The sequence below is a fragment of the Chamaea fasciata genome, unplaced genomic scaffold (assembly GCF_029207755.1).
Source record: "Chamaea fasciata isolate MVZ Bird 193981 ecotype frontalis unplaced genomic scaffold, bChaFas1.0.hap1 SCAF_28, whole genome shotgun sequence".
NCBI classification, from domain to species: domain Eukaryota; kingdom Metazoa; phylum Chordata; class Aves; order Passeriformes; family Sylviidae; genus Chamaea; species Chamaea fasciata.
In genome coordinates, this window is record NW_027094113.1 from 1,679,669 (window position 1) to 1,703,824 (window position 24,156).

Here is a 24,156-nt window from a genome sequence, read left to right on the forward strand (position 1 = left end):
GGATGTACGATAGGAACTCACTGGGAGTTTTGAAAACACATCTATTTCTGCTTCTGCCACTCTCCCGTGGTCAGGGAAGAGGCTGGGTGGATCAGAGATATCCCCAAATATCCCAGGGAAGCGAGGTCACTGCTCCGAGCTTGCGGCTGGCCACGTCTCCTGCATCCAGGTGTGAGCAAGGACTGGGGAACTGCTCCTTCCATTCCCTTCTGTGCAGAGCCATCCCTGCCATGTCCCTGGGATGGTGTGATCCATGTGCCTTCAGCATCCCAGCCCTGTGGGGCCACTGGCAGCTTGGAGCTTTATTTCCCAGTTTTCTGTCTGCTGGGATCCTTGGTACTCTCATCTTGTAGTGAAGCTGCTCCAGCTCTTCTTTTGGGAAGGTGATGGTCCCACCTGCCCCCAACGCTTCCCTCCTGGAATTCCTGTTCTGGATGGAGGGATTCCATTCCAGGGGATGCTGGGCCTGCTGGGGGCCTGGTCTGCAGCAGGACTGATAATTCCTTCCTGCTGTGGAAGCACTGGGAATGCTTTACTTTTCCTGAAGTGGGCATATGGCATTTTTCCATTGTGTCACCCAGCTGGCATGACATGAAAGGAATTGTTCCTGAGGATGCTCTGCTTCTGAGCTGGGTAATTTAAGGAATAGGAGAAGAACTTGGACTAAAATATTGGAAGCATATTGCTTGCCTTAGGCAGCATTTCCATATTGAGCATTCCAAGTGACAGAGTCTGGTGCTATATTGAAACAAAGCTATTTATTTTTGCCAGGTTCTTTGGCTTTTATAACTCTGTTTTCTGCAGTGTTTAGAGTAAAATTTCCTTCAATATGCAATCTGGGGGTTTTTTTGGGAAGAGTTAAACACTTGCAGCACTTCTTGTCTGAAGGAGAGTTGGTTTCCTGTCACCTTGGAGTAATGCTTGAACACAGATTTTGGGCCTTTTACAGTAGGCACACAGGGCAGATTTTATTTAGTTTTTATTCATCAAACAGACTTTTGCCAGGCAGTTAAAATATTTTCTTTAGGAACTCCTTAGCAGCATCTGCTCTAGGTGACTGTTAAACACAGAGCAGACTTGCTCATGATGCAGCTGCAGGGCACAGGAAGATGTGGAATTGAAAGCCTGGCATCTCTGTCTTTCTGGAAAACAGCTTTGTTCCTGCAAAGTGCTCTGTGAAGTCCCAAAATTCCAAACGTTGGAGACAAAATGAGCACAAATCAGCAGAGCTCAACTCGTGAATTCCACTCCAGTGTTACAGGCAGTCATATGAAAAATCAGCATTTTGAGAAGAACCAAGTGCTGGAGGAGGGGAGCGCTTGGCAGGAGTTCAGAGGGAAGAATATCAGATCCCACCTGCAGCTCTGGCTGAACTTTGTGGATGCTGGTTCTCCCTTGCTGTAAAAGTAAAAATTTTGGGTGTATAAGGAAGCAATAAATCCTGGAGCTGGGCTTGCAGGGTCGTGCTGGGTTTTTAGGTTATTTTAACAGCCAAGATCCCAGGACAGGCAGAGATTTCCAATTCAAATGGATTTTGGGTTCTCCCTGGAAAGTGACCTGCTGAAAAGTTGACTTTGGTGGAGTGTTCCAGGCTTCTTTGGGTTTGTACATTTTAACAGTTCCTTCTTACTTTGGGAATGGTCTCTGTAGCTTTTCACCATCTCCAGCCTTTCCCACCTGGTACAATCTCCCTGAGAAATATCTTCTGTCCTTTCTGCCTTTTGCAGCAGTCCGAGGGACTCAAAACCTCATGATATTTTTGTAACCTGCCCCAAATCCTCCCAACAGGATTTTTTTTTTTCAGATTACCATTAAAAATAAGTCGCTAGGAATGTAAACAAACAAAAACCCATGGTCCCCAGAACTCTCCAAACAATAAACTTGTGTTTGAGGACCCTTGGAGAGAAGGAGGCAGTCACTGTTACCTCACCAAATTGTTCTGCAGCCTTCAAATTCACCTTCTGGCCTTCGCCATCGGATTGTTCTTGTTACTGCTGGGAGTTCTGAGCCTGGACATGAATTCTGGAGAGCAAGGCCAAGTGCCAGCATTTAAAATAAAACCCCAATGTCCAGGTGTATTTCCACCCCATTTTGTCCACAATTTTATAGAAAAAAGTAAAAATCCCTCTTGAGCAATGGTTCACACAAAATTGCAGCCTCAGTTGTTGTGTAGTCCCTTGGTGATAAAAGCACATTAAACTTCCCCAGCTGCAGGTGGCAAAGTGTCCTGGGGGTGTTGGATGCCCAAGGCTGCAGAGCCACAGCTGGAGAGGGGGAAGATCCATGTGGGGCATGAGAGGGAGGAATTTGCTCCTCATACATTGCCTTGGGAAGCTCCTGAGCTCCAGCTGTTGTTGGTTACTGAGTCTCGTAATCCTCTTAAATGAATATTTACATCCCCTGCTCTGCTTGGGAATGTGCGATTCCTGCTCATTTAGGGAAAATCAGATTTTTTGCTGCTCTTCTGTCCTGCATTCCAAGGGAAGGATCCTCCTCCTCTAGAGCTTATCATCATCATCATCATCATCTGCTTCAGCTTTTTGGCCTAGAATGTCCCACTTCCAACACATGTCCCTTTGTTCCAACTCCTTTTATCTTCTCCTTTCTCTTCCCATGGAGCTGAGAAGTTTCCAAGATTGACTTTACCCCACTCTTTTCAAGTGAACTTGTCTGAAGGAAGCAGGAGACTTAGGGAAGGTCATTAGGCCTGGCTAATTAGAGAGTCTTTCTTGGGGAATTCCTGCATATGTGCAGCCATCGAATTAAAAGCCGGCATGGCAATTAAGAGGCAGATGGGTTTTCATGGTTTCTAACTGTAAATATCCTCATGTGGCCTCAGAATTGGAGCCATCTCAGGTATCTGGGGCAGGAGGCTGAGATTGCTGAGTAGCACAAAGTGCTTTTCTTTCCTGGGCTCCCCTTGGAGAAAGTTTTTGGGGTTTTTTTTTTTGGTTTTTGTTGAGTTCTCAGTGCCTGTGACCTGTTGTTCCCTTTTCCTGGGAGAAGAAAACGCAGAGCAGAGTTGCTCATGATGTACCTGGAGGACACAGGAAGACGTGGAATGGAAAGCCTGGCATCTTTGTCTTTCTGGAAACTTCGTCCTTGCAAAATGCTTTGTGAGGTTCCAAAATTCCAGATATTGGAGACTAAACAAGCACAACTTGAAGGATCCCAGGCTGAGCCCAGAGCAGTTGGGAGTTGGTGCAGTCCCACACTGGACTCTGCTGAGAACCAGGATTAGTTTTGTGTTTATTTACTCGGGGTTGTTATAACAGAATTCCTGCCCTGCTCTCCATAAAAGCTGCTTTTAGCAGGAGGTGGCAGTGGCTGTCAAACCTGCAGGAAACAGGTCGGCATTCCTAAAGGTGGGATTTGGGCTGGATGGAAGCCTCTGTCTGCCCCCAGAAAACCGCAGGAGCTTCTGGTGGCTGGAGGTGGTTCAGCCCTGAGGATCAGGGGTGAGTTCTGGCATGGGTCAGTGCAAGCCTGGCTCTGTGCCTTGCAGGTGTCTCCCTAAGTTTGGGGTAGTTTCCTGCCTGCTTTTCCTGTTCTGAGCAGAAGCAGGGAGTTGTGGGGGAGTTCCAGTGCCCAGGAGCTGGTTTGTGATGGTGACTGACATCACCTGTACCCCAACACTTTCCGCTGCCAGGAGCCGCTCTCAGGGAAGGATGAGCCAGCAGTTTGCTCCCGGTATTTTCGACTGCCCCATTTCAGCAGGAAATTTGCTGTTTTGGCATTTGAAAAACCCTCCAAACTTCCCCTGTGGCTTTGAAATGATGCCACATTTTGGAGGTTTGGATTCGTGCCTCTGGTTATTTTTGAAAAGAACAGGGACCTAAAAATAACCATGTGTACTTTTCCAGGCAGAAATGCGGGGTTTTTGGGAGCCAAGTGTTTGCACGGAGGTGGCTGGAATGAGGATCCTGCCTGTGAATTTATGGCTCTGTGGAGCGTTACCAGAGAGCCTCCCTGTGCAGCACTGGGGTGAGAACCCAGCCCTCCTCCACAGCACAGGGGCCTGACCTTCCCAAATTCCTGCTCTGTTCCATGATGAACTCACACCTCCTGTGCACCTCTGGCTGCCTCCCCCGGGCTGGGACCTGCTGCTTTCCATCCACTTGCAGGAAGAGTTACAGGAATCAGATGCTGCTGAGTGTATTCCTGCAGTGTCTGTTTGAAAAACCTGCATGAAAACCTGGTCTGGCTTCTAAATTTAGAAGCAATGCAGGCAGCAGCTCTGGAGGCGATTTCGCTGAGCTAATTATCCTGTTAGATAAAGCATCTCCTGCATTGTCTAATCAGATGAAAATATCTGTGTTACAGATGGTCCCTTCCATTCATTATTCACTAAGGAGATTAAGTTTCTGAGAGAGAGGAGGAACAGGATGAGGGAGGGGACAGTGGAGGAAGAGATTGAGCGTGGGCCTGTGGCTGTCACCGTGTGGATGTGTCCCCTGCTCCCTGAGTGACCAGCATGGACCACGTTCTGCTGCTTCAGCTGCTTCAGCTGCTGCTGCCCCGGGGCAGGGATTAATCAGCTGGACTTTCCTTCCCAGTTTTTGTTTCACTCTCAAAATTATTGCAAACCACTGAGCTGAGTGGGATTTTGAAGGGAATTTTTTTAGATTCCCTGTGTCAGTTGATGTGTAAAGAGCTCCTTTCCTTCTTTTAGGGGCATCATTTATTGATCACTGCTCCAGCACAGTGGGTGAGGAGCTCATTACAGGGGTCAGGCGGCTCAGTCCCAGTTGGAGGGGAGCATCCAGGAACCACTGCCTTGCTTCCAGAGGGGAAAAAAAAGAACCCATTTTTTCCCAGCCACAGTTGATAATCTGATTATTTCTGTACTCCAGTGTTTCTCCTGGTGAAGTTTTTCCCTTGGCTCTTAGCTAAGCATGAGCTGGGGAAGCAGTGCCACACAAAAATAGATGTGTTTAAGGTGGGCTGTGGTTCATTTGAATTGTTAAATGGCTCTGGCTTGCAAAGTGTTCATCCTCCATGGGTGATATCAGGTTAAAACCTGGAGATTTGGGTTATGAGTGCTCTTCTGACCACACAGACAGAGCAAACACGCAGTGAAACTGGACCCAAGTGAGGCTTAAGAGCCACTTAGGTTGGATTTCAAGACCTTTATATGAAGCTTAGCATTTCAAAATCGTTTCATGTTACGCTGGTTCTCTGTTCTCTTGCAGACTGTGGCATTTGTGGTTCCTGGTTTTCCCAATGTTTTTCTTTCCCTGTTAGTGTAGGAAAACCCTGTGGAGACTTCAGAAGCTGGTGGTATGGAGAATGCCATCGAGAAGCTGACTTGCAAAAACTGTTATAAAATAAACACAGTTGCCTGTCATGTGGGTTTTCTTTGACTTTGTCTTGGTTACTCAACCGTGGAACTGTTCACTACAAGAATAGATAAGGCTGAGACAAAATTATCTCCAAAAATTAATCTAGATGTGGTGTCCACATATAGGCATCTAGAAAAAAAAAATCTTTCCTTAGATGAGATTAGAAAAACTCTTCTTAGAACATTTTTGATGTTGAGTCTCTGGTTTAGATTCTGACAGTGCCCAGCAAGGCGTTCTTGGGTTGGATCTGTGACTTCAGCTTCCAGCTTTTCCTTTGGTTTTATTGCTGCAGGGATGTCAAAGGTGCTTCCCCTCCCAGCAGGTGGGAGATCACAGGTAGTAATTCTGGTTTAACTCTGATTTCAGCCCGGCTGGTGGAACAGGTGTTTCTGAATAACTTGAGCTAATCTTGCCCACTCTGTTCAGTTTCCAGCACTTAAGGCTCTTGACAAAGTTCAAGAGAAACCTGAACGTCCACTTTTCTCAGCCCTCTTGTGTAGCAGCAGGACATTTTGGTGGTTTTCCCCTTCCTTTCCTTCTGGAAGCAGCCCCATTCCTGTTGGCACCTGTGGCTTTGTCCTTCACAGTGGCTCGGGCAGGTTTGTCACCGCCTCTGTGTCCCTGAGTGGCCCCAGGCCCTGGAGCTCCCTTTGGGTGTTCCCAGGCTGAGCCAGCCCTAAGGGACGGAAGTTGTTCCTGTGTCTGCACTGCAGTGCCGGCACTCGGGAGTTGTCACTAAGGAGAATTAGTGCTGCCATGTGAAATCCTCACTCCTTCCCATGCAGAGAAATCAGTGCAGGAAAAGGATCCTCAGCAGACGCTGCCGTCGCTTTGATGTTCCTGAGGTTCTGGCACAAACCATCATCTTCAAAGGGTGTCATCAGTATTAATTATAGAGTTGCACCTTGTTTTTTTCTCTCCTCCTATCATCTTCCTCCCCCAACCCTCCTCCTGCCTGATTTGTGGCACAGCAGAAGAGTGTGGCCCATGGGCTCCTCTCTCATTTCCAAAACACGACTGAGAAAACATCAAGCTGTGCAAGAGCTCTGTGTTCACCTGGGACTTGATGTGGTGTCACCAGAAAGGTGCTCCACACGCCACTGAAGTCGTAACTGTATTTATTTTCAAACAAGGCCTTTATGTTACTTCATTTCCAACTTGAAAGTGTTAGAAGTGCTCGGGGGTTATATTTAGCCCCACAAAAATCAGACTCTTGTTTGTGCAGCGCAGCGAGAGCCTGAATTGGGAGCCAGGGCTCCCAGCAGGAGCTGTTCCCAATCCAAGTTCAGCTCCCTCTGCCGAGGGGGGATCTCCAGCTGTGGGGGCCTTCAGGAGGCATTTGCTGATCACTTTTGGAACGAGTGCCAGCACTTCTGGCTTCTCCGTGGAGCAGTCAGAGACCCTTCCCTGTTCTTGCCATGCAGGAGAGCGGCCGAGGGTGGGAGCAGGGAGGGAGAAACCTCAGGGATGTGAGGAATGAGCAGGGTCAGCTCTCCCTGCTCCACCTCAGGGTTTCCAAAACGTTTCATTTGTCCCTGGTTGTTGTGGGGTCAGGGAGCTGGTGCAGCCTGTTTGTCCCTCTTTGAAAGGAGCAGGAGGGAACGCTGTTAACCCCTCTGTGTTTCTGTGTCCTTTGTCTTGTTTGAAGCTGGAAAGAGGTGACTTCCTCTCAGAAGAATGGAGAGAGAGGATTGCAAACACAAGGTACAGTACAGCAGTTGAATGCTGCTTTCTGAGCGGGATATTTGGGAGTTTGTATAATGGAAATTGGGAGGCTGGCCAGCTTTTTATATAGAATTTCCATAGCAAATACCCAAAGTCTATCTGCCAACTCTTACACTGGCCTCTTTAGATCGTGTTTTCTGACTAGAAGAATGGCTTTGAGTGCACGTCCCATGATATTCCATACAAGGGTGTATCCAAGATAAATTCTGGTTATAAGAGGAGCACAAACCTTCGTTTGTGTTGCACATCCTTATAGTTCATGTCAGGGGTTCTGGCAAAATACTCATTCTCTTGGCTATTGGGGCACACAGGCTCACTTTCCCTCCAAAGAAAAGACCCAAGTGAGTTTGTTTCAACTTAAATTGAAAGTTCATTTAAACTAATTGTCCCAAAGATTTATTTATGGGGAGAACTGTGCAGAGGGTTGGGCTCCTTTCTGAGGGAGCAGAAAGGGAGTAAATTTGTTAAAAGCAATAAAGGTCGTCTGTATTTTTAAAGCTTTGCATTCTTTCAGCCTTATGGGTAGGAAAAAACCTCTTGATTTTTATATGACCTTCTGGGCCACCCTGTTATGTGGGGGAATGGAAGGCCGTTGTCAAAGGGGGCTCTGAAAGCCTTCAGAGTTGTGGCAATTTCTGGATTGCTCCCAAAGCTCTGGTTTTGAGAGCCCGGGGGAGGCGTCCGCCAGGCTGGTGACTCCTGCAGGATTCTGTCCCTCACTTTCTTCTGGAGGTGCCTTTTAATTTGTGGACAGACTTGTCCCAGCCTTGCAGCACATTTGGGTTTGGCTTCGTTGCTTGTTATTCCAAGTGCACAATCCTCTGCTGCCCGAGCAACTTTCCTCGGGATTAATTTAAATTTTTGGAGAAATTTTTGGCTGCAGGAGCCTTGACTGCACCCAGAAGTGCTGGGAGATGTTTGGTTTGTGTGGAATGGCCCTCACTGTGGGCCTCAGTGCTGCTCCACCTCGCTGTGGTGCAGGACTGGGGATGGTTTGGGTTCGAAGGGACCTTAAATTTCACCCCGTGCCGCCTCTGCCCTGGGCAGGGACAACTTCCTGTGTGCCAGGCCCTGTTCAGTCTGGCCTTGGCCTCTCCCAGGGATGGGGCTGGTACCAGGACATGGTTCCCTGTGCATTCCAGGGGATCCCTGTGCCTTGGCAAAGCCTCCTGGAACGAGGGCTGAGCCCAAGGGGGGTTTGGGGTTCCTGTGCCCTGCACGTGCTCACAAAACTCTGTGCCAGAGTGAACACTATAAAAACACACATCTGCAGGCTCTGGCTTTTTCCCTTCCTCTCCTGGATGTTTTCTAGTCCCATTAATGTGTTTGGCTCTTTTGCAAGGCCTTTTTTTTTTTGGCACATGGGAAGGAGGAGGAAGAAACCCCTGCTAGTTTTACTTGCCAGGCAGGGTTTCCCAAATTTCCAAGAGCAAGGCGTAGCAAGAACAACTTTTCTTTTTTTTTTTTTTCCCTTGGTGCATAAACATTTTTTTCATTCGTGGTTTTTAATAGCTTTGACTGCTGCTCTTAAACTCCGTGTCCTTGTTGAACACGTTTCATGTGTGGAGGCACTGGGAAGGGAGTTTTCCAGCAAAGAAATCAATTCTTCATGTGGGAACAATAGGCCAGGGTGGCTTTTACACTTCACAGAATCCTGGAATATCCTGAGTTGGAAGGATCCCACCAGGATCATCAGTGCAGCCCCTGGCCCTGCACAGACACCCCAACAATCCCACCCTGGGCATCCCTGAGAGCGTTGTCCAAACGCTCCTGGAGCTCTGGCAGCCTCGGGGCTGGGACCATTCCCTGGGGAGCCTGGGCAGTGCCCCAGCAGCCTCGGGGGGAAGAACCTTTCCCTGAGCTCCATCCCAAAGCTCCCCTGAGGTGTTCATTCAGCAGGGAGCTCAGCCACTTCCAAGAGGTGTTGGGGACTCTTGTTGCAGCCTGATAGTAAATGGGCACCAGGGACAATTAGACCAGGCTGATTAGACCTTAAAACTAAAGGGGTGTTTGTTTTTCAATCTGTGGAATGTTGTTTCTTTCCCAAGCCCTTTTATCATTTGTGGGATTCTACCTCCGTGCAGATTTCTTTCTTTCCATAGGATTGTTTTTTTCCCCTCACTGAATTTCCTAACCCAGAAAGAAAGATGCACCTCCTTTGTTGTGGGTAGGGCTGAAGTGCTGGGTTTGGGACAGGGAAAAGGAGCTAAGATGTCATTGTCTCCTGGCATTCCGGAGAATTTGGAGCTGGAAGAGAAACAGATTTCCCAAAGCAGCTGTGGCTGCCCCTGGATCCCTGGCAGTGTCCCAGGCCAGGTTGGATGGGGCTGGGAGCACCCTGGGATAGTGGAAGGTGTCCCACCATGGCAGGGGGTGGCACTGGATGAGCTTTAAGGTCCCTTCCAACCCAAACTATCTTATGATTCTAAAATACATTTTGGTATTTTGCTGTAATATTTTAACTCCCCACCAAGAAGTAACAGATGAAGTGCTGAGAGTTGCTCTCCATGTGTTGTGTGGCAGGAGCTGTAGAGCTGGGGACAAGCAGGTCTGGCCATGGCAGGAATGGCTGGGAAGGCTCCAAGGGGCTGTGGTGTGACTGGGGGTCCTTGTGGGGTGTTCCTGGCTCCCTGATCTTTAACTGGATCGTTGTTTTGCAGTGTTATTTTTGTGAATAACTTTGCCTTCGGGCCTGAGGTGGATCACCAGCTGAAGGAGCGCTTTGCAAACATGAAGGAAGGTAAATCCAACTGGAAATGTTTTTCCTTCGTTTTGTGATTCCTGTGGGAGCTGGGCTGGGAGGAAGGCTCAGTTCCAGCTGGCAAAGCCAGGCCTTGGGGTTTGTTCTGTGCCTTGGGGTTTGTTCTGTGCCTTGGAGCCAAGTGTCTGCACCACAGTGGGATTCCTTCCCACCTTTGGGTCTGCCCAGACCTGCCTGGCTTCTTGCAGGGAAGACTCTGGAGCAGGGTTGGCATGGCAGGAGCTGCTGGTCCATCCTTTCCTCTTTTGGGAGCCCACAAAACACCCAACAGCCAGGACCAAACCTCCTGGATCCCTGGCAGTGTCCAGGGCCAGGCTGGACAGGGCTGGGAGCAGCCTGGGACAGTGGGAGGTGTCCCTACCCATGGCAGGGGGTGGCACTGGGTGAGCTTTAAAGTCCTCCCAACCCATTCCATGGTTCTTGGCTGCAGAGGCCCAGCTTTGGGAGGCCGGTCTGTAATTCCATCCAGAATCCACGTCCTGGGTTCTGCTGTTCGGAGCTGTCGCATGCAGTGCTGGGTGCTCTCTCCTGACTACTGAAATCCTGGAGTCCCCATCCCTGTGGGGATGTGGCCCTTGGGGACAGGGTTTAGTGGTGAGCATGGTGCTGGTTGGACTTGATGATCTTAAAGGTCTTTTCCAGCCCTAATGGTTCCACAATTCCATAAAAACTGGGACACTGTCCCTGGCTGCTCCTGAGAAGCCACACTGCAGGCTGGGGACACCCACTGACCCCATCATGGCCCCTCCATTGCCCCTGGTGTCTTTTCTCTGCTCTCAACCACTGGGATAAGTAACAGTTTTACTTGGTTATGGCAGAAATGACAAAAATAACAATTTCTGAAAAGAAAAACGTGTGGTGTGAACGAAGCACATGGCACAGCTTTGTGCTGAAATAAATAATGTGACTTTTGGGCTCTGCTGAAAACCATAAAACCCCCAAACTTCAGCTGTTTTCTTTAATTTAACTGGATTATATTTTTGTTTTCAAACTTGTTTAATGGTGGCTTGAGAGCAGTGGGAAGGTGGGGATGGTTCAAACCCTTTAGTTACAATGATGAAACCTGATTTCTCTTCCCACAGTGTGCTTCAGGCTCTGCTGAATGACCCCAAATACCCATGAAATGGAGATTAGTGGCCTCTAAATAAAAGGGCTTTGGGGGCTTGTGTATAAAAGATCCCAAGTAGGAAGGAGATAATTGAAATTTCTTTAGATTGCCACTGAGAATTACCATGCTCTTTTTTTTTTTTCCAAGTGTTTCAAATCTGTCATTTTAAAGTGATCGTTGAGGTGTCATCTGGCAGGAATCATAGACTGGCTTTCTTGGGGCTGTCAGAATGGGAATTAAGGGATTTTTTTCTTTTTTAATGCTATACAAGGGGCAGTTTTATAGGACTGCTCTTCAGGGCTCTGTACTGGGTTATATTTAATAAGTAGTTACTTCTAGAGCGAATAATGAAGCTGACTCTGCTTTTTTTTTTTTTCTCCTCCTTTTTCCAGGTGGGAGAATTGTGTCCTCAAAACCTTTTGCACCTCTAAATTTTAGAATTAACAGTCGAAACTTGAGTGGTATGATTGTCCTTTTTATTGTTCATTACAGTTGTGGGTATTCATTACCTGAAAATGTCTGGGGGGGTGTTGCTCCTTTTTAGAGTTGCTTAAGTAGAAAATGCTGTTGGTTTATTTAGGGCACACCAAGTGACAGGAACTTAAAATCAATCTAAAAAAAAACCCCACACAAGAGAGGAGCAGACACTTTTTGAGGGGGTTGTGCTGCTGTGTTTTGGTGTTGGTTCCATCAATGTGTCCCTGGCTGGGCAACTTTAGAGCTGAAGAGGAATCAGGAGTTCAAGGGTGTGATTCATTTCTTCAGCCACAAAGAGCTGCTGTGACTCACAGGGGAGTTCCTCACACCCTAAATCCAGGCAGGTAAATCCCATCAGTCAGGATTCCTAAGGCTTAGAGGTTATGGAGTCAGCCTGGGACAGCTGGGGCTGTTCACCTGGAGAGGAGAAGGCTCCAGGGAGAGCTCAGAGCCCCTGGCAGGGCCTGAAGGGGCTCCAGGAGAGCTGGAGAGGGACTGGGGACAAGGGATGGAGGGACAGGACACAGGGAATGGCTTCCCACTGCCAGAGGGCAGGGATGGATGGGAGATTGGGATGAATTGGCCTTGGTAGAAGTTGCCCAGAGCAGCTGTGGCTGTCCCTGGATCCCTGGAAGTGTTCCAGGCCAGGCTGGAGGGGTCTTGGAGCAGCCTGGGACAGTGGAAGGTGTCCCTGCCCATGGCAGGGGTGGCACTGGATGAGCTTTGAGGTCCCTCCCAACCCAAACCATTCCAGGATTCTGTGAGATGTTCAACTTTGAACATCTCCTGTGCAGTGCACTGAGCAAACAAACCCCTCCCAGCCACACCCAGGCCCTGGGTCTGGTTTATTGCCAACACAGGGTCCTGTTTTCCTCCTCCTCTGAACACACCAGACTTGGTGTTTGGCAGCCTTGTCCTTTGCAAGGACATGAGCTGCAGTTTAAGGAGGTTTTGGGACATTCCATGTTGTTGGTTCTGCTTTTGACCTTTTTTCAGGCTTTCATTGTTGAAACTGGGGTGTCAGTGCAGAGGCTGGGCTGACATTCTCTGTGGGTCCCTTCCAGTTCAGGTTATTCTATGAAATTTCTCAAGCAAAAGAGCAGTCCAAGCTGGGCTTTACATGTATTTACTGTGTCCAGTGCTAAATTTTCCTTAAATCAACCCCCCCTCCTTCCCTCCCGGTGCAAATGTGGGGAGCAACTCACTGAGTTCTAAATCTCAAGCTGTGCTGACTAATTTGGGCCTAAACTGCTTTTTAAAGAATAGTAATTTTTGGACTGTCATGAAGTAAATTGTGCCTTTGGGAGTTATTTTTAAGCTGCAATTCTTGTGGATGTCCCACGCATCAGGCACCCAAACCTGCACTTTTCTTCCCTGTTTGAAATTCCCTCCTGGGGCCTCTGGGGGTTTGGAACCTTATTGAGCCTTGGGTTCTGGACTGCCAATTCTTTGGAGACATGGACTTGAAAATAAAAGGGAAAAACAGTGGAATGGTGCTCCTGGGACTCCTCAAGCCTCAGGAGAGCTGGGATCAGGCTGTCAGTTTGCTAATGAGGCAAAGAGAGCCTGAGTGGAGCTGGGGCCCTCTTGCAGAGCCCACCAGAGCTTGAGGAAACCCAAGAATACACTTGGAGAGGTTTCAATTAGAGCTGCCCACAAAAATACAGGGCTTTGGCCTCTCAAGCCTTTTCTTTCCTGGATTCTTCTCCCTCTGCTGCATTTGGGAGACTGAGGGCAGCACGTGCTGCTCTTTCACCTCAGAACAGCCCTGGCCACGACTGCCAGTTGAGCCAGACCTTTATCCCATTCCAGCTCCCGCCCAGCGTGGATTCATTGGGAATGTTTTCTAGAACGCTGAAGTTTCAGATCTCAGCTGTTATTTAATGCTGAATGGAAATGCTGATGTTAAAATTATATTGAGATGATTAATTGGGGTTTGGATGGGTTCAGAGGCTTAGCAGAAGGAGAGCCAACAGCTTCCCACCAGTAAGAAACTTCCAGGGATTCAGATAAAAAGCCCTGAAAAAAAAAAATACCTTTGCATGCAACAAACAGGGAGAATCGTGAGAATAAATTTCAGGGCTTAATCCCTTTCTGAGCCCCTATTATGTTTTGGAAATACCAACATCAAATGAGCTGGTGTGGGATGTGCTGGGCCTGGGGCTTGTTCCAGTGACCTGTTCCAGTGACACTTCCAGGGAAATGCCATCCCCAGCCATGGCCAGTGTCCTGCACGTGGAACAAGGAATGTCACTGCTCTGCTGCCTTTGTGCTGCCCCACAAGGTGTTTTTTTTTGTAATACTTTTATTCATCAAGGCTTTTTTTGGTGCCTGAGCATGACTTGAGTCACATCTCACCTGTCGATCAAATACTCTGATCTCGAGTATGAAGGCTTAAATAATTTATACAAAACACTGGAAAAGATCAAGCTTGAAGAAGGAGGCACCAGTTCCCTCAGTACCACTTTTGTCCTTAGTAGTTCCATCTGTAGGAAGAAATGGAAATGTGGAAAGAGTTGGGACAAATGAAAACAAGTATTAAAATGTGGTTAAAATAGTGGTTGAGGTTGCTGAATCCCAAACCTTGCTTTTCTTTGGCCTCTTCTGGGTCATTTGTGTTCAATTAGAAATGTGCCACAATTTCTCCTGCAGCCCTGCCACTCGCTCAGTGTTTGTGGGAATGTTTAAGGCACATCCCATAGCTATTAATTCTGGAGAACAAAACAAATATAGACAAGAAATCCAACCCAAAACATGTTTGTGCCCGGTCCAAATATGGGGCAGCTGCAGCTGACAGGGGCTGGGCTGGTGACGTTGTGGGACTGGTTAATTCAATCCTGTCACACACATGTGTTGTTCCTTGGAGAAGTTGTGTGGGACGCAGTTGTGTTGGCCAGAACTGAGGAACTCACTCTGGGGGGGCTGGCTGTAAGGTACATCTCCCACATGGTTGTTTCCTGTGGGGTGCACGTAGCAAGAGAGGAAGAAATTCCCCTCCAGCTCCCTGCAGTGTTTTCCTGTCAGGTCTGCAAAGCAGATTTCTCTGTGTTGGTGCCTGGCTGGTGCCAGCTGAGCTTTCCCCTAACCTGCCTCTCCTCCTACAGATATTGGCACTATCATGAGGGTTGTGGAGCTGTCACCACTGAAGGGCTCCGTGTCCTGGACGGGGAAACCAGTCTCCTACTACCTGCACACCATTGACAGAACCATAGTGAGTACCGGGGCTGCCATGGGGCCAGGAGCCTCTGCCCTGCTCCAGGGCAGCATTTTCCACCTCCACATCCTTCTGCCTGGGACTTGTGTCCCTGTCCCTTTGTGGGTTTACACACCTGAGGGTGCAAAGCGACTCTGGCTGCTCCAGGGTTCCGCACAGCTCTGATTTACTGCAGAGATTCACTAATAAAATTCCTTCTGCAGCTCCTCTGAACTGGGGTCTCCTGCTGTAATTTCCTCGCAGAGGAAAGACTCAACGGGGCTTTGATTCCTCTGCTGCACAGACCTTTTCATTCAGTCACATTCAACCAGTACATCTCAATTTTAGTAAAATTCTCAGCTGCTGTAGAAGCAGCCCAAGCTCCGTAACAATGGTGACGTGTTCACTGTTTTTTTTTTAATTAAAGAAAACAAAACAAAACATCAAAAACCAACCAACAGCAACAACAAAAAAATCAAACAACAGCCCCATCCCCCCAAAAACCCACCAACCCCCCACAAAAACCAAACCCCCCATAACACCCAACAAACCCTGTGGAAATGGAAGCTTTTGTGGACAAATCATTTACCCCAGCCCAAGGCTTTTGCAGTGGGATGGTAAGGCTGTTTTCCTTACTCTGCTGTCGCCTAACAAAGCTTTTGTTCAGGAATGTGCCAGAGTGCAGATAAATGGTGGAGTACGAGGTGCAGCAGCTTCAGTGAAAAAATAACTTCATTGAAAATCAGCCTCTGCTGAGGGGAGATATGTGACACAAAGCTTTAAAACAAGGCCAGGCAGTGGTGGGGATGATAAAACCTTGTAGAGGTTGTTGGATTATGCCCTGTTACACAACAGGCTGGGTGCCTGAAAAGAAAGAATGTAAATGGCTTCTTGATGTAGCTTATCAGAAGCAAAGCAGTCAGAATTTCTGCAGTTCTGCGCTTGTTTTAAGCTAATATTTTATTCTTCTGTGTTCATCTGTCATGGCTTTGAGGATGACTCTCTTCTCTTTCTATTTTCAGCTTGAAAACTATTTTTCTAGTCTCAAAAATCCAAAACTCAGGGTAAGTTTCAATCATCTTCCGTAGAAAACTCAAAGTAAGGGAGCAGCCACTGTGAGGAATTTAATCACAGGTGGACAGAATTGATAGGAAATCAGATTTTCTTGGTAGGCGAAGAACATGGAGCTAATTGAAGGCAAGTCTCAGATGCCATCAAGCACTAATTCAATCATGTCCAAGGGATTTCTAATAGAGAATTAATGGGGCAGCCCCAAGGTGCTTTTACCTTGCACTGGAGGTCTGTAATGAGCTATTTCTTCATTAAAGAACTGGAATTAAAGAAGGGAACGATGGTTTGAATCTGTCCCCGTGCTCAGCTCCTGAAATGAAACTGAGCAATGCTCTGAAATGTTCCTTTCGGGACGTGCCATTGGAGGCACAGAGTGAGTTGTCATTTGCTGCAGTCTGGGCTGTTACAGGTGGAATTAAAATGCCAGGGAATTTTTGGGACTGTGCAGGGCTGTGCTAACCTGAAACAATCAGTGGGTTCCCAGGAAGAGAATTAAGTGAGGCCACTTAATTTAAAACTTCAGGTGGATGTTCATCCTCAGGCTGACTGGCTCTGTAAGAACACACTCATGGGGGCTCTGAAAGGGAATTATTTCAGATTGCTCCACTCAAATTTGGGGCAAAAAAGACTTCTTAGAGGGGGAAAAAAAAAAAGGTGAGGATAATTCTGACCTTCCCTGCTTTTCACACTTAAACCTGCCACTGGTTTGGTGCTTAAATCAGAGGAGTGTTGGAATTGCCAGAGGTCTTATGCAAATTAAACCTCACCTGGAAGGTGCAAGAAAGGCTTTGACTGAGCTCTTGGAAATTTCCTGTCTGAAAGAAGGGGTTTTTTTTAGACAGAAAAAGAGATTTTCTCTAAACAAGGAAATTTCCTGTCAGCCTGGGAGAAAATCAAGCTGAAAAACTGCTGCTTTTGGTTTTTATTAGTCACCTCACTAAAGCTGGCTGAACTTGAATGAGCTGATGATTAATGGGTTTGCCATTTCCTGTTGTGGAGGATTTTTGAAGTGTCACCATGAAATGTTGGAGATGTGGGGAAGCTATTGAAATGTATAATAATAATAATAATAATAATAGTAATAATATCCAAATGAAATCTGATACAGCAGTATGGCACTGGGAGGGGAGAATCTGGGAAGAAGTTGAGATTTTATCCCCTCTGGGGGTGAAAAAGGATTTGTTCTCACCTGAGCGTGGGCTGAGCCAAGGGGAGTTTGTTCCTTTTTCTTGTGGATCACTAAGCTGAGAAACAAGGTGATCTGTATTAAAAAGTGATAAATCCAGGAGCAAATGGTGAAATGTCCCTTCCTTCCCCCCAGGAGGAACAAGAGGCAGCTAGACGTCGTCAACAAAGAGAAAACAAAAGTAACACGACAACCCCAACGAAGATCCAAGAAAACAAGGTGAACATCCCGCATTTCTGTGCACTGAATGTGTTTCCTGTGGCTGTGCATGAGCTCATGCTCTGAGTCAGGAGAAGCCTGCCACTGTGGGAAGGCTGCTGGGTTTTACTCTGAGCACACAAACTGCCGTAGCTGTTGCTGTGCCCAAAAATATGATGGAGTGAGTTAATAAAAGCTGCACTTGGGAGTTGCACCACTAATTCTGGGAAAAAAAAAATAAATAAATGGTGTTGCAAGATGTGTAGTTGCTTGTCCACCCTCGCTTGCATCCAGCAGGAGTTTGCAGAGCTCTCCCTGAGTCACAACCCGCTGAATGGAGTGCAGGGTGTGCTGAGTCTCTTCTGCAAAGATTCATTTCATTTCTTGGGTAATGCTGTGAGAAATGCAGTGTCTGTTCATGCCCAAAAATATAAAGTATTGATTGTACTCTGAGTTTTGAGTGAAATTCAGTTGAAGAATGTAGTCAGGGAAGGATGAATAATCAGCTTTTGTTAGACAGCAGGTACAGATTTAACAGGATCACAGGACAGTTTGGCTGGAAGGGACCTTAAAGCTCATGTCATTCCACCCCCTGCCATGGGCAGGGACACCTTCCACTGTCCCAGGCTGCTCCAAGCCCCGTCCAGCCTGGCCTTGGACACTGCCAGGGATCCAGGGGCAGCCACAGCTGCTCTGGGCACCCTGTGCCAGGGCCTCACAGCCCTCACAGCCAACAATTCCTTCCCAGTATCAAACCTAATCCTGCCTGAAGTTCCCCTCCCTCAGCATTTTCTTTTCTTTAATGAATAAGTCCAGAAGAGAATGAGCACAACCCCTTGGGAGCAACTCTTATCCCAAGCAAGTCCACTTCCCTGGCCAGTTACTGAACCACAATGCATCAGTTTCTTTTCAGAAAGTTGAACGCCATTATTAATGCTTGCTGAAAAGGAATACTGCATATCGAGGCAGAAATGACCAAAGTTTTTCAAAATCTCACAGGATTCTGGTGCTGAAGATGAAAAAGCTGCAGCAAATTCTGTTAAAAAGCCATCTCCCTCCAAGGCCCGGAAGAAAAAGCTGAGTAAGAAAGGCAGGAAAATGGCAGGGAGGAAACGAGGGCGCCCCAAGAAAATGAACGTGGCGAGTACTGAGCGCAAGACCAAGAAGAACCAAACTGCACTAGAACTCCTGCATGCCCAGACTGTCTCCCAGACATCTTCATCCTCTCCTCAGGGTGAGTGCAGGGGCGCTGGGAGAGCCTGGAAAAGTCCCTGGAAACTCTGGGTGTGCTCGTTTTTCCCTTATTGCCAGGTTGAGTTTGGTTTTGTGGCATAACTTCTCCGTTGCCACCCCAGCAAAGCTGCCCTTGAGGTGGTGGTGATGGTGATGGGATTGATGGTGATGGATGTGTTAACGGTGATGTGGGTGGGATTAATGTATTGCTGGTGATTAACGTGTTAATGGTGACGGCATTAATGAATTGATGGCACGGGGGTGGGATTGATGCTGATTGATGGTGATGAATGTATGGCTGGGGCTGGGGCTGGGCTCTGTCTGTGGGTACTCAGCCAGGAGCTGGGCCTGAGCTGTGCCTGCAGCCTTCTCTCAGCCGCTGCTCTTAGGACGGATCACACGAACCCTTCCAAACAGTTTGGAGCAGCGTGTGGACGTGTTTGGAGCTGTGTGTTGATGAACTAAGCTGCTGGATCTCGTTCCAAATGCCGTGTTTTCAGTGGTAAAGCTCCTGTCCTTGTCCCAAACACTGAGTGCTGACCTGAGGTTGTGTTTGTGTCTCTCCAGATGCCTACAAGTCACCTCACAGCCCATATTACCAACTACCTCCTAAAGTGCAACGGCATTCGTCCAACCAGCTCCTGGTGACACCCACCCCCCCTGCACTACAGAAGCTGCTAGGTAAGGCTGTCCTTGGCCTGCCCACCTCCCCTGTGGGGTTTTGCATGGGGCAGGAGGGGAATTATCTCCTCCCCACCTTCCCCTGCCGTCCCCACATCCTCTGGCATCACCAGTAAGGTTCCCCCTCCTGCTGAAGCTGGTGTTTCACTCTGCATTTGTTCTCTGAAGTTGTTTCAGCTCTCCTTTGGCACAACGGGCAGCAAGCCTGGATTTGGCAGGAATAGTCAGAGATAGCTTTGTTTGAAATGAAACCATTCTCTTAATCCTGGGGAACACCACTCCATTTCCTCTGCTGAGCTCAGAGCCCCTAAGTGAGGTCCTGTCTGAGAGTCTGAGGTCACAAAGGTGTGCTTGGAAAATGCACTTCATGTGCAAGAAGTGATTTAAAGGGAAATCTGGAGGCTTGGTTTTTTTTAATCTTCTGCTGCCTATCCCCTCCCAGCTGTTTCTGGCTTTTGGCATTGGGCACGAGGCAGTCCAGGATGCTCTGGGAGTCTGCCAGAATGGTCCTGTCTGTGTGGGGACCATCAGTGACGTCCTTAACTTCTGCTCTCCTGCTCTTGTGTCAGTTGTGGCCCATTCCTTGCGGAGGAGAGAGAAAAATAACAATTTAAAGGGATATTTTGTGGCAAAAAGAGTTATTTTGAGGGATGTTTTGAGGCAGGGGGGATGGGGCAATGACCCTTGTCTGGGCTGAGCCTCCTGCAGGTTTCTGCTCACCACATAGTGCCTGTTTTGTGCAACAGACTGGGCTTCATCCTGGGGTTGCTTTGATGATGGAAAGGCTGGGGAGGAGCAGGGGTCATCGCTGGAGATAAAGGTTTAATGAGAAGCCAAGTGCTCCCTGGAGGGGAGAGTAAACTGGGTGTAAAGTTCCTCATGTGCGTGGAGGAAGGAGGAGGAACAGGCCCTGGCTGAGTGCTCTGAGCTCAGGGCTGGTTGGGGCTCCTGCAGCTCATTTATTTTAATTTTTCTGCTTACAGAGCACTAAAACCACTCAGCTCCTCTTTTCTCATGCAAACACACCCTCAGCCCCCCCCAGCACCTTCCTCTGCCTCTTTGGATGTGTTGTCATGGCTTCCACTGTGCCTGATGGATCCAAGAGCTCCTTTAGTACCAGGAGAGAGCTTCTCAGAGTGTTCTTAAATCCATCCTAAATGGCTTAGTCTGACTTAGAGTCCAAATCAAAAGCAAGGGAGAGGTGACAAGTGAGGAGAGGTGGCCAGGGAGGAAATAGGGGTAAACAGGGGCCTGCCATTTGCCCCCTGCTGAAATCCCTCGTCTGATTTGTTTTGCAGACTCATTTAAGATCCAGTACATGCAGTTCATGGCATACATGAAAACTCCTCAGTACAAAGCAAGTCTGCAACAATTGCTGGAGCAGGAAAAGGTGAGTCTCACTTTTTAACATTTCTAAACAAAATTACCAGACTCTGAAGTTCCCTGGATGTGGGAGGAGTGCTGCAGATGGGAATTGTGTGCGTTTACACCAGTCCTGCTTAGGCTGAATACTGCCAGGGGATTTTGTTGCAAACTCATTTTTTGTGCGCTTAAATCTGCACAATGAGAGAGCTGCACCTCCCCTGTTGCCTCTGACAATGCTGACTTAGAATCACAGAATCCCAGGATGGTTTGGCTTGGAAGAGACCTCACAGCCCATCCAGTGCCACCCCTACCAGGGCAGGGACACCTTCCACTGTCCCAGGCTGCTCTTAGCCCCATCAAACCTGACCTTGGAGACTTCCAGGGATCCAGGGTCCCTCCCAACCCAAACCAATTCCAGAATTCTATGAACCATAGTTCACAAGGATTGAGAAACCCAAACTGTCATCAGTGGTTATGGGGATTTAGCACAGCATCCTTGGTATTGATAATCAGAATGTGTTGGGTTGCACTGATGAGCAGAGTGTAAATGTCCCAAATCATGGGCTGGAAAACGTGGAAAGGCAAGGAGAGCCCTGGAGCTGTGCAGTGGGATGTTTCTCTGCCCTGGAGCCACCAGCAGAGGGAGGAGATCTCCTGCCTGAACACCTTCTTGTCTTGCTTTGTCTCAGCTATGAATGATTCCATTGCTAGATCAGTTAGCCCTGCTGAGAGTCTGTTCCTGCTGCTCCTGTGCAGGAGCCTTTCCCCATAATGCTCAGCAGTGAACTTGAACTTCCAGTTAAAACCTTCCAGGCCCAAAGAGGCTCCAGGAGAGCTGGAGAGGGACTTGGGACATGAGATGGAGGGACAGGACACAGGAAATGGCTTCCCACTGCCAGAGGGCAGGGATGGATGGGAGATTGGGCAGGAATTGTTGGCTGTGAGGGTGGGGAGGCCCTGGCACAGGGTGCCCAGAGCAGCTGTGGCTGCCCCTGGATCCCTGGCAGTGTCCAAGGCCAGGCTGGATGGGTTTGGAGCAGCCTGGGACAGTGGAAGGTGTCCCTGCCATGGCAGGAGTGGCACTGGATGAACTTTAATGTCCTTCCAACCCAAACCAGTCTGAGATTCTGTCCAGGTCCAGCTTTTGGCATTCCCTGTGGAAGCTTGCTTTCATTCTGTAGTCTTTGTGAGAGTGTCAGAAAAGAGCCACTGTGCTTTTTTTATCGGGGTTCCCATATTGGGAGCTCTCCAGAGGAGAGAGATTAGCTTGTGCCACCCCGTTCCTTACCGAGAAGTGGTTGATGCTGGACTGGTGTTCATGGAAACCTCTTTTTCTGTGGTTATTTCCATTTGCTTTCACAGTCAATCAGCACTTACAACTTTCATCTTTTTCCTTCAGCAGCAGATTTTTCTGCTTGTTCTGCACTTGTAAGGAAAGTCAGCATGAAGTGATCTTGTCTCCTGCACAAATGAAGTGATGGTGTGCAAGGGTTGTGCCCTGCACAGAGAATGAAACAGGAGTGTGGAAAAATCATCACTTGGTGGTGGTGTCCAACAGCTGCTCCACACTTTCAAATGTTAAATGAGGAATTCAGTATGAAAATATTTTTTTTATGGAGAGTTACATGGCAAATTAAACCTCACAGAGGCAGAACTTGGCTGGGTGAGGGGCTGGGTATGGTCTGTTCACTAACTCCCTCTTACAGCAAGGTTTTCAAGTACAATAAAAATCTCTCTGTGATAATGATTTTGAAATCAGCTGCTGCTTCCCAGAGTGCCCTTAGATGGAGCTGTCAGCCCCTGCAGTGCCTGGGAAGGCTGAATGAAATGCCTCATGTTGAAAACAAAACTGATTTTTCAGCATCTCCCAGAGCAGCCCCTTTAGCATTGCAGGGACTGTTTTCCCAAGCCAGCTCTGTGTGTTCCTGCACGTGGGGAATTTCCAGCACTGCTGCCTCCCTGCTTGGAAGATCAGTCATGGAGTCATGGAATTATTAAGGCTGGAAAGGAACAAGCTGCTTTTTGCCCTTGTTCCCCACTTTTCCTTGAGCAGTGGCTCAGTCTGTGCAATCCCTGCTTGGCCTCAGCAGCACGGGCTGGAGAACAGGATAATCCCAAAGCTCCCTGTCCTTGCTGCACTAATCCTGCATTTGGGGCTGGGTAAACGAGGCTCTTCAGCCAGTCCTGTCCTGCCCTTTGCTGTGCATGGCCACGGATGGAGGGAGCAGGGACCTGGTTAAGGAATGTTCTGGGCAGGGAATGTGCTCTGAGTGACTGAGGTGACCTGTTGAAATAATGGTGGCACAAGCAGGAAAACTGGTTTGGCTTATTTAGAATTTTTTTTTTCCTGCCTCCCCACCTCAGTGTATTTTCATTTACTGAATCCCTTCCATGAGTGTTGGACAGGGAAACTCTGAACTGGGGCTCTGGGGATTTAGAGCTAGTTCCCAGTTTGGGAGCAGATTTTATGCAGATAATATTTTCCAGTTCTATTTCTGCTCTGTGGGATGTGATTATTATTGCTGCTGCTTCACAATGCACTAGGAGGATAAAAAAGGGTTTTTAAGACTGCCTTGGCTGTATTTTACCATACAGGAGGAAAAAAACCTACTCAAAAGCTCTTTTCAGCTGACTTAACTCCACCAGTATCACACCCCAAGAAATCCAGGCTCTCAGGTGTCTGGGGCAGGGTTGGATGAACTCTCCTGCATCCAGGTTCACTCCACAAACGTCTCCTCGAGATGGCCTGTGCTGCAGCTGGTGCTAAAAGTGTGTTTTGTCACTGTTCCCTCCTCCAGGAGAAGAATGCCCAGCTGCTGGGGACAGCCCAGCAGTTGTTCACCCACTGCCAGGCCCAGAAAGAGGAAATCAAACGCCTGTTTCAGCAGAAGCTCGATGAGGTACCTCTGTGCTGGGGGGATGGTGCTGAGTCAGCTGCATGCAAACACTTCTGGTCGAGCCAAGTAAGACCAGAGCAGTCTCAGGTCTTCAGCCTCTGCTTTGCAGCAGGTCAGGCTCAGAAAGGTGCAACCTGTGCCACTCCCTGGTTATGCTTTGTGTTTGTTGTTGGAATTGTTGTGTGCCCAGAGCCCGAGGAAGGGGCCAAGCCACAGCCAGGTGGTGTTTGGTGAAGGATTCATCCTCTGCTGCTCAAACAAACTCTGTGCTGCCAACCAAGCTCAGGAGCACAGGAGGAAATGTGGGGGCTCTCCACAGACAGTTCTGTTGGCTGGCAAAGCCTAAATGCCAGGTTTACAGTTAAAGGGGTGGGACAGCAGCTCCAAGGTCCTTGTGTCCTTCCTTGTGATCCCCCAGCAGCCACAGAGTGCCTTGGAGAATGCTGGGGGAGGCCCTGAGAGCTGCAGAGTTCTACAGGTGTCCTCAGCGTCACCTGGGAATGGGACAATCCCTGGGAATGAGCGTGTTGGACCTTCCTGACTGATCTCACCCTTCACCTTTTAGCTGGGAGTTAAAGCTCTGACGTACAACGACCTGATCCAGGCTCAGAAGGAAATCTCTGCTCACAACCAGCAGCTGAAAGAACAGACAAAACAGCTGGAGAAGGACAACAGTGAACTCAGGAACCAGAGCTTGCAGCTGGTGGGTCCAGCCCCTGGGTGCTGCCCTTTGGCTGAGGACAGGGCACGAGCTGGGGGGTGAAACTTCATCCAGCTGCTCAGGGTGCTTTGAAACAGAGGGATGATGGGGAGAACCCTGCAGGGAGTCCTTTTTTTAACCTTTGATTTACCCCATAGCAAAGCCTGAGGTGGCAGTTGGCTCTGGCCTCAGCTGTGTCCCCAAATGTCCCCAAAGAGC

At 48.4% G+C, this 24,156-nt stretch overlaps 1 protein-coding gene across 8 annotated transcripts in view; it reads left to right on the top strand.

Moving 5' to 3' along the window:
• Positions 1-24,156, top strand: part of DOT1L (DOT1 like histone lysine methyltransferase) — a 75,344-nt gene that overhangs the window by 29,049 nt on the left and 22,139 nt on the right. For all 8 annotated transcript variants that reach the window (XM_066205678.1, XM_066205675.1, XM_066205677.1 and 5 more), the window contains exons 8-18: positions 6,991-7,046; positions 9,728-9,807; positions 11,329-11,397; positions 14,518-14,624; positions 15,629-15,670; positions 16,999-17,082; positions 18,061-18,295; positions 18,862-18,975; positions 20,274-20,365; positions 23,139-23,240; positions 23,803-23,940. In XM_066205678.1, the coding sequence (XP_066061775.1) occupies positions 6,991-7,046; positions 9,728-9,807; positions 11,329-11,397; positions 14,518-14,624; positions 15,629-15,670; positions 16,999-17,082; positions 18,061-18,295; positions 18,862-18,975; positions 20,274-20,365; positions 23,139-23,240; positions 23,803-23,940 (1,119 nt within the window). The remainder of the gene's footprint in view (positions 1-6,990; positions 7,047-9,727; positions 9,808-11,328; positions 11,398-14,517; positions 14,625-15,628; positions 15,671-16,998; positions 17,083-18,060; positions 18,296-18,861; positions 18,976-20,273; positions 20,366-23,138; positions 23,241-23,802; positions 23,941-24,156) is intronic.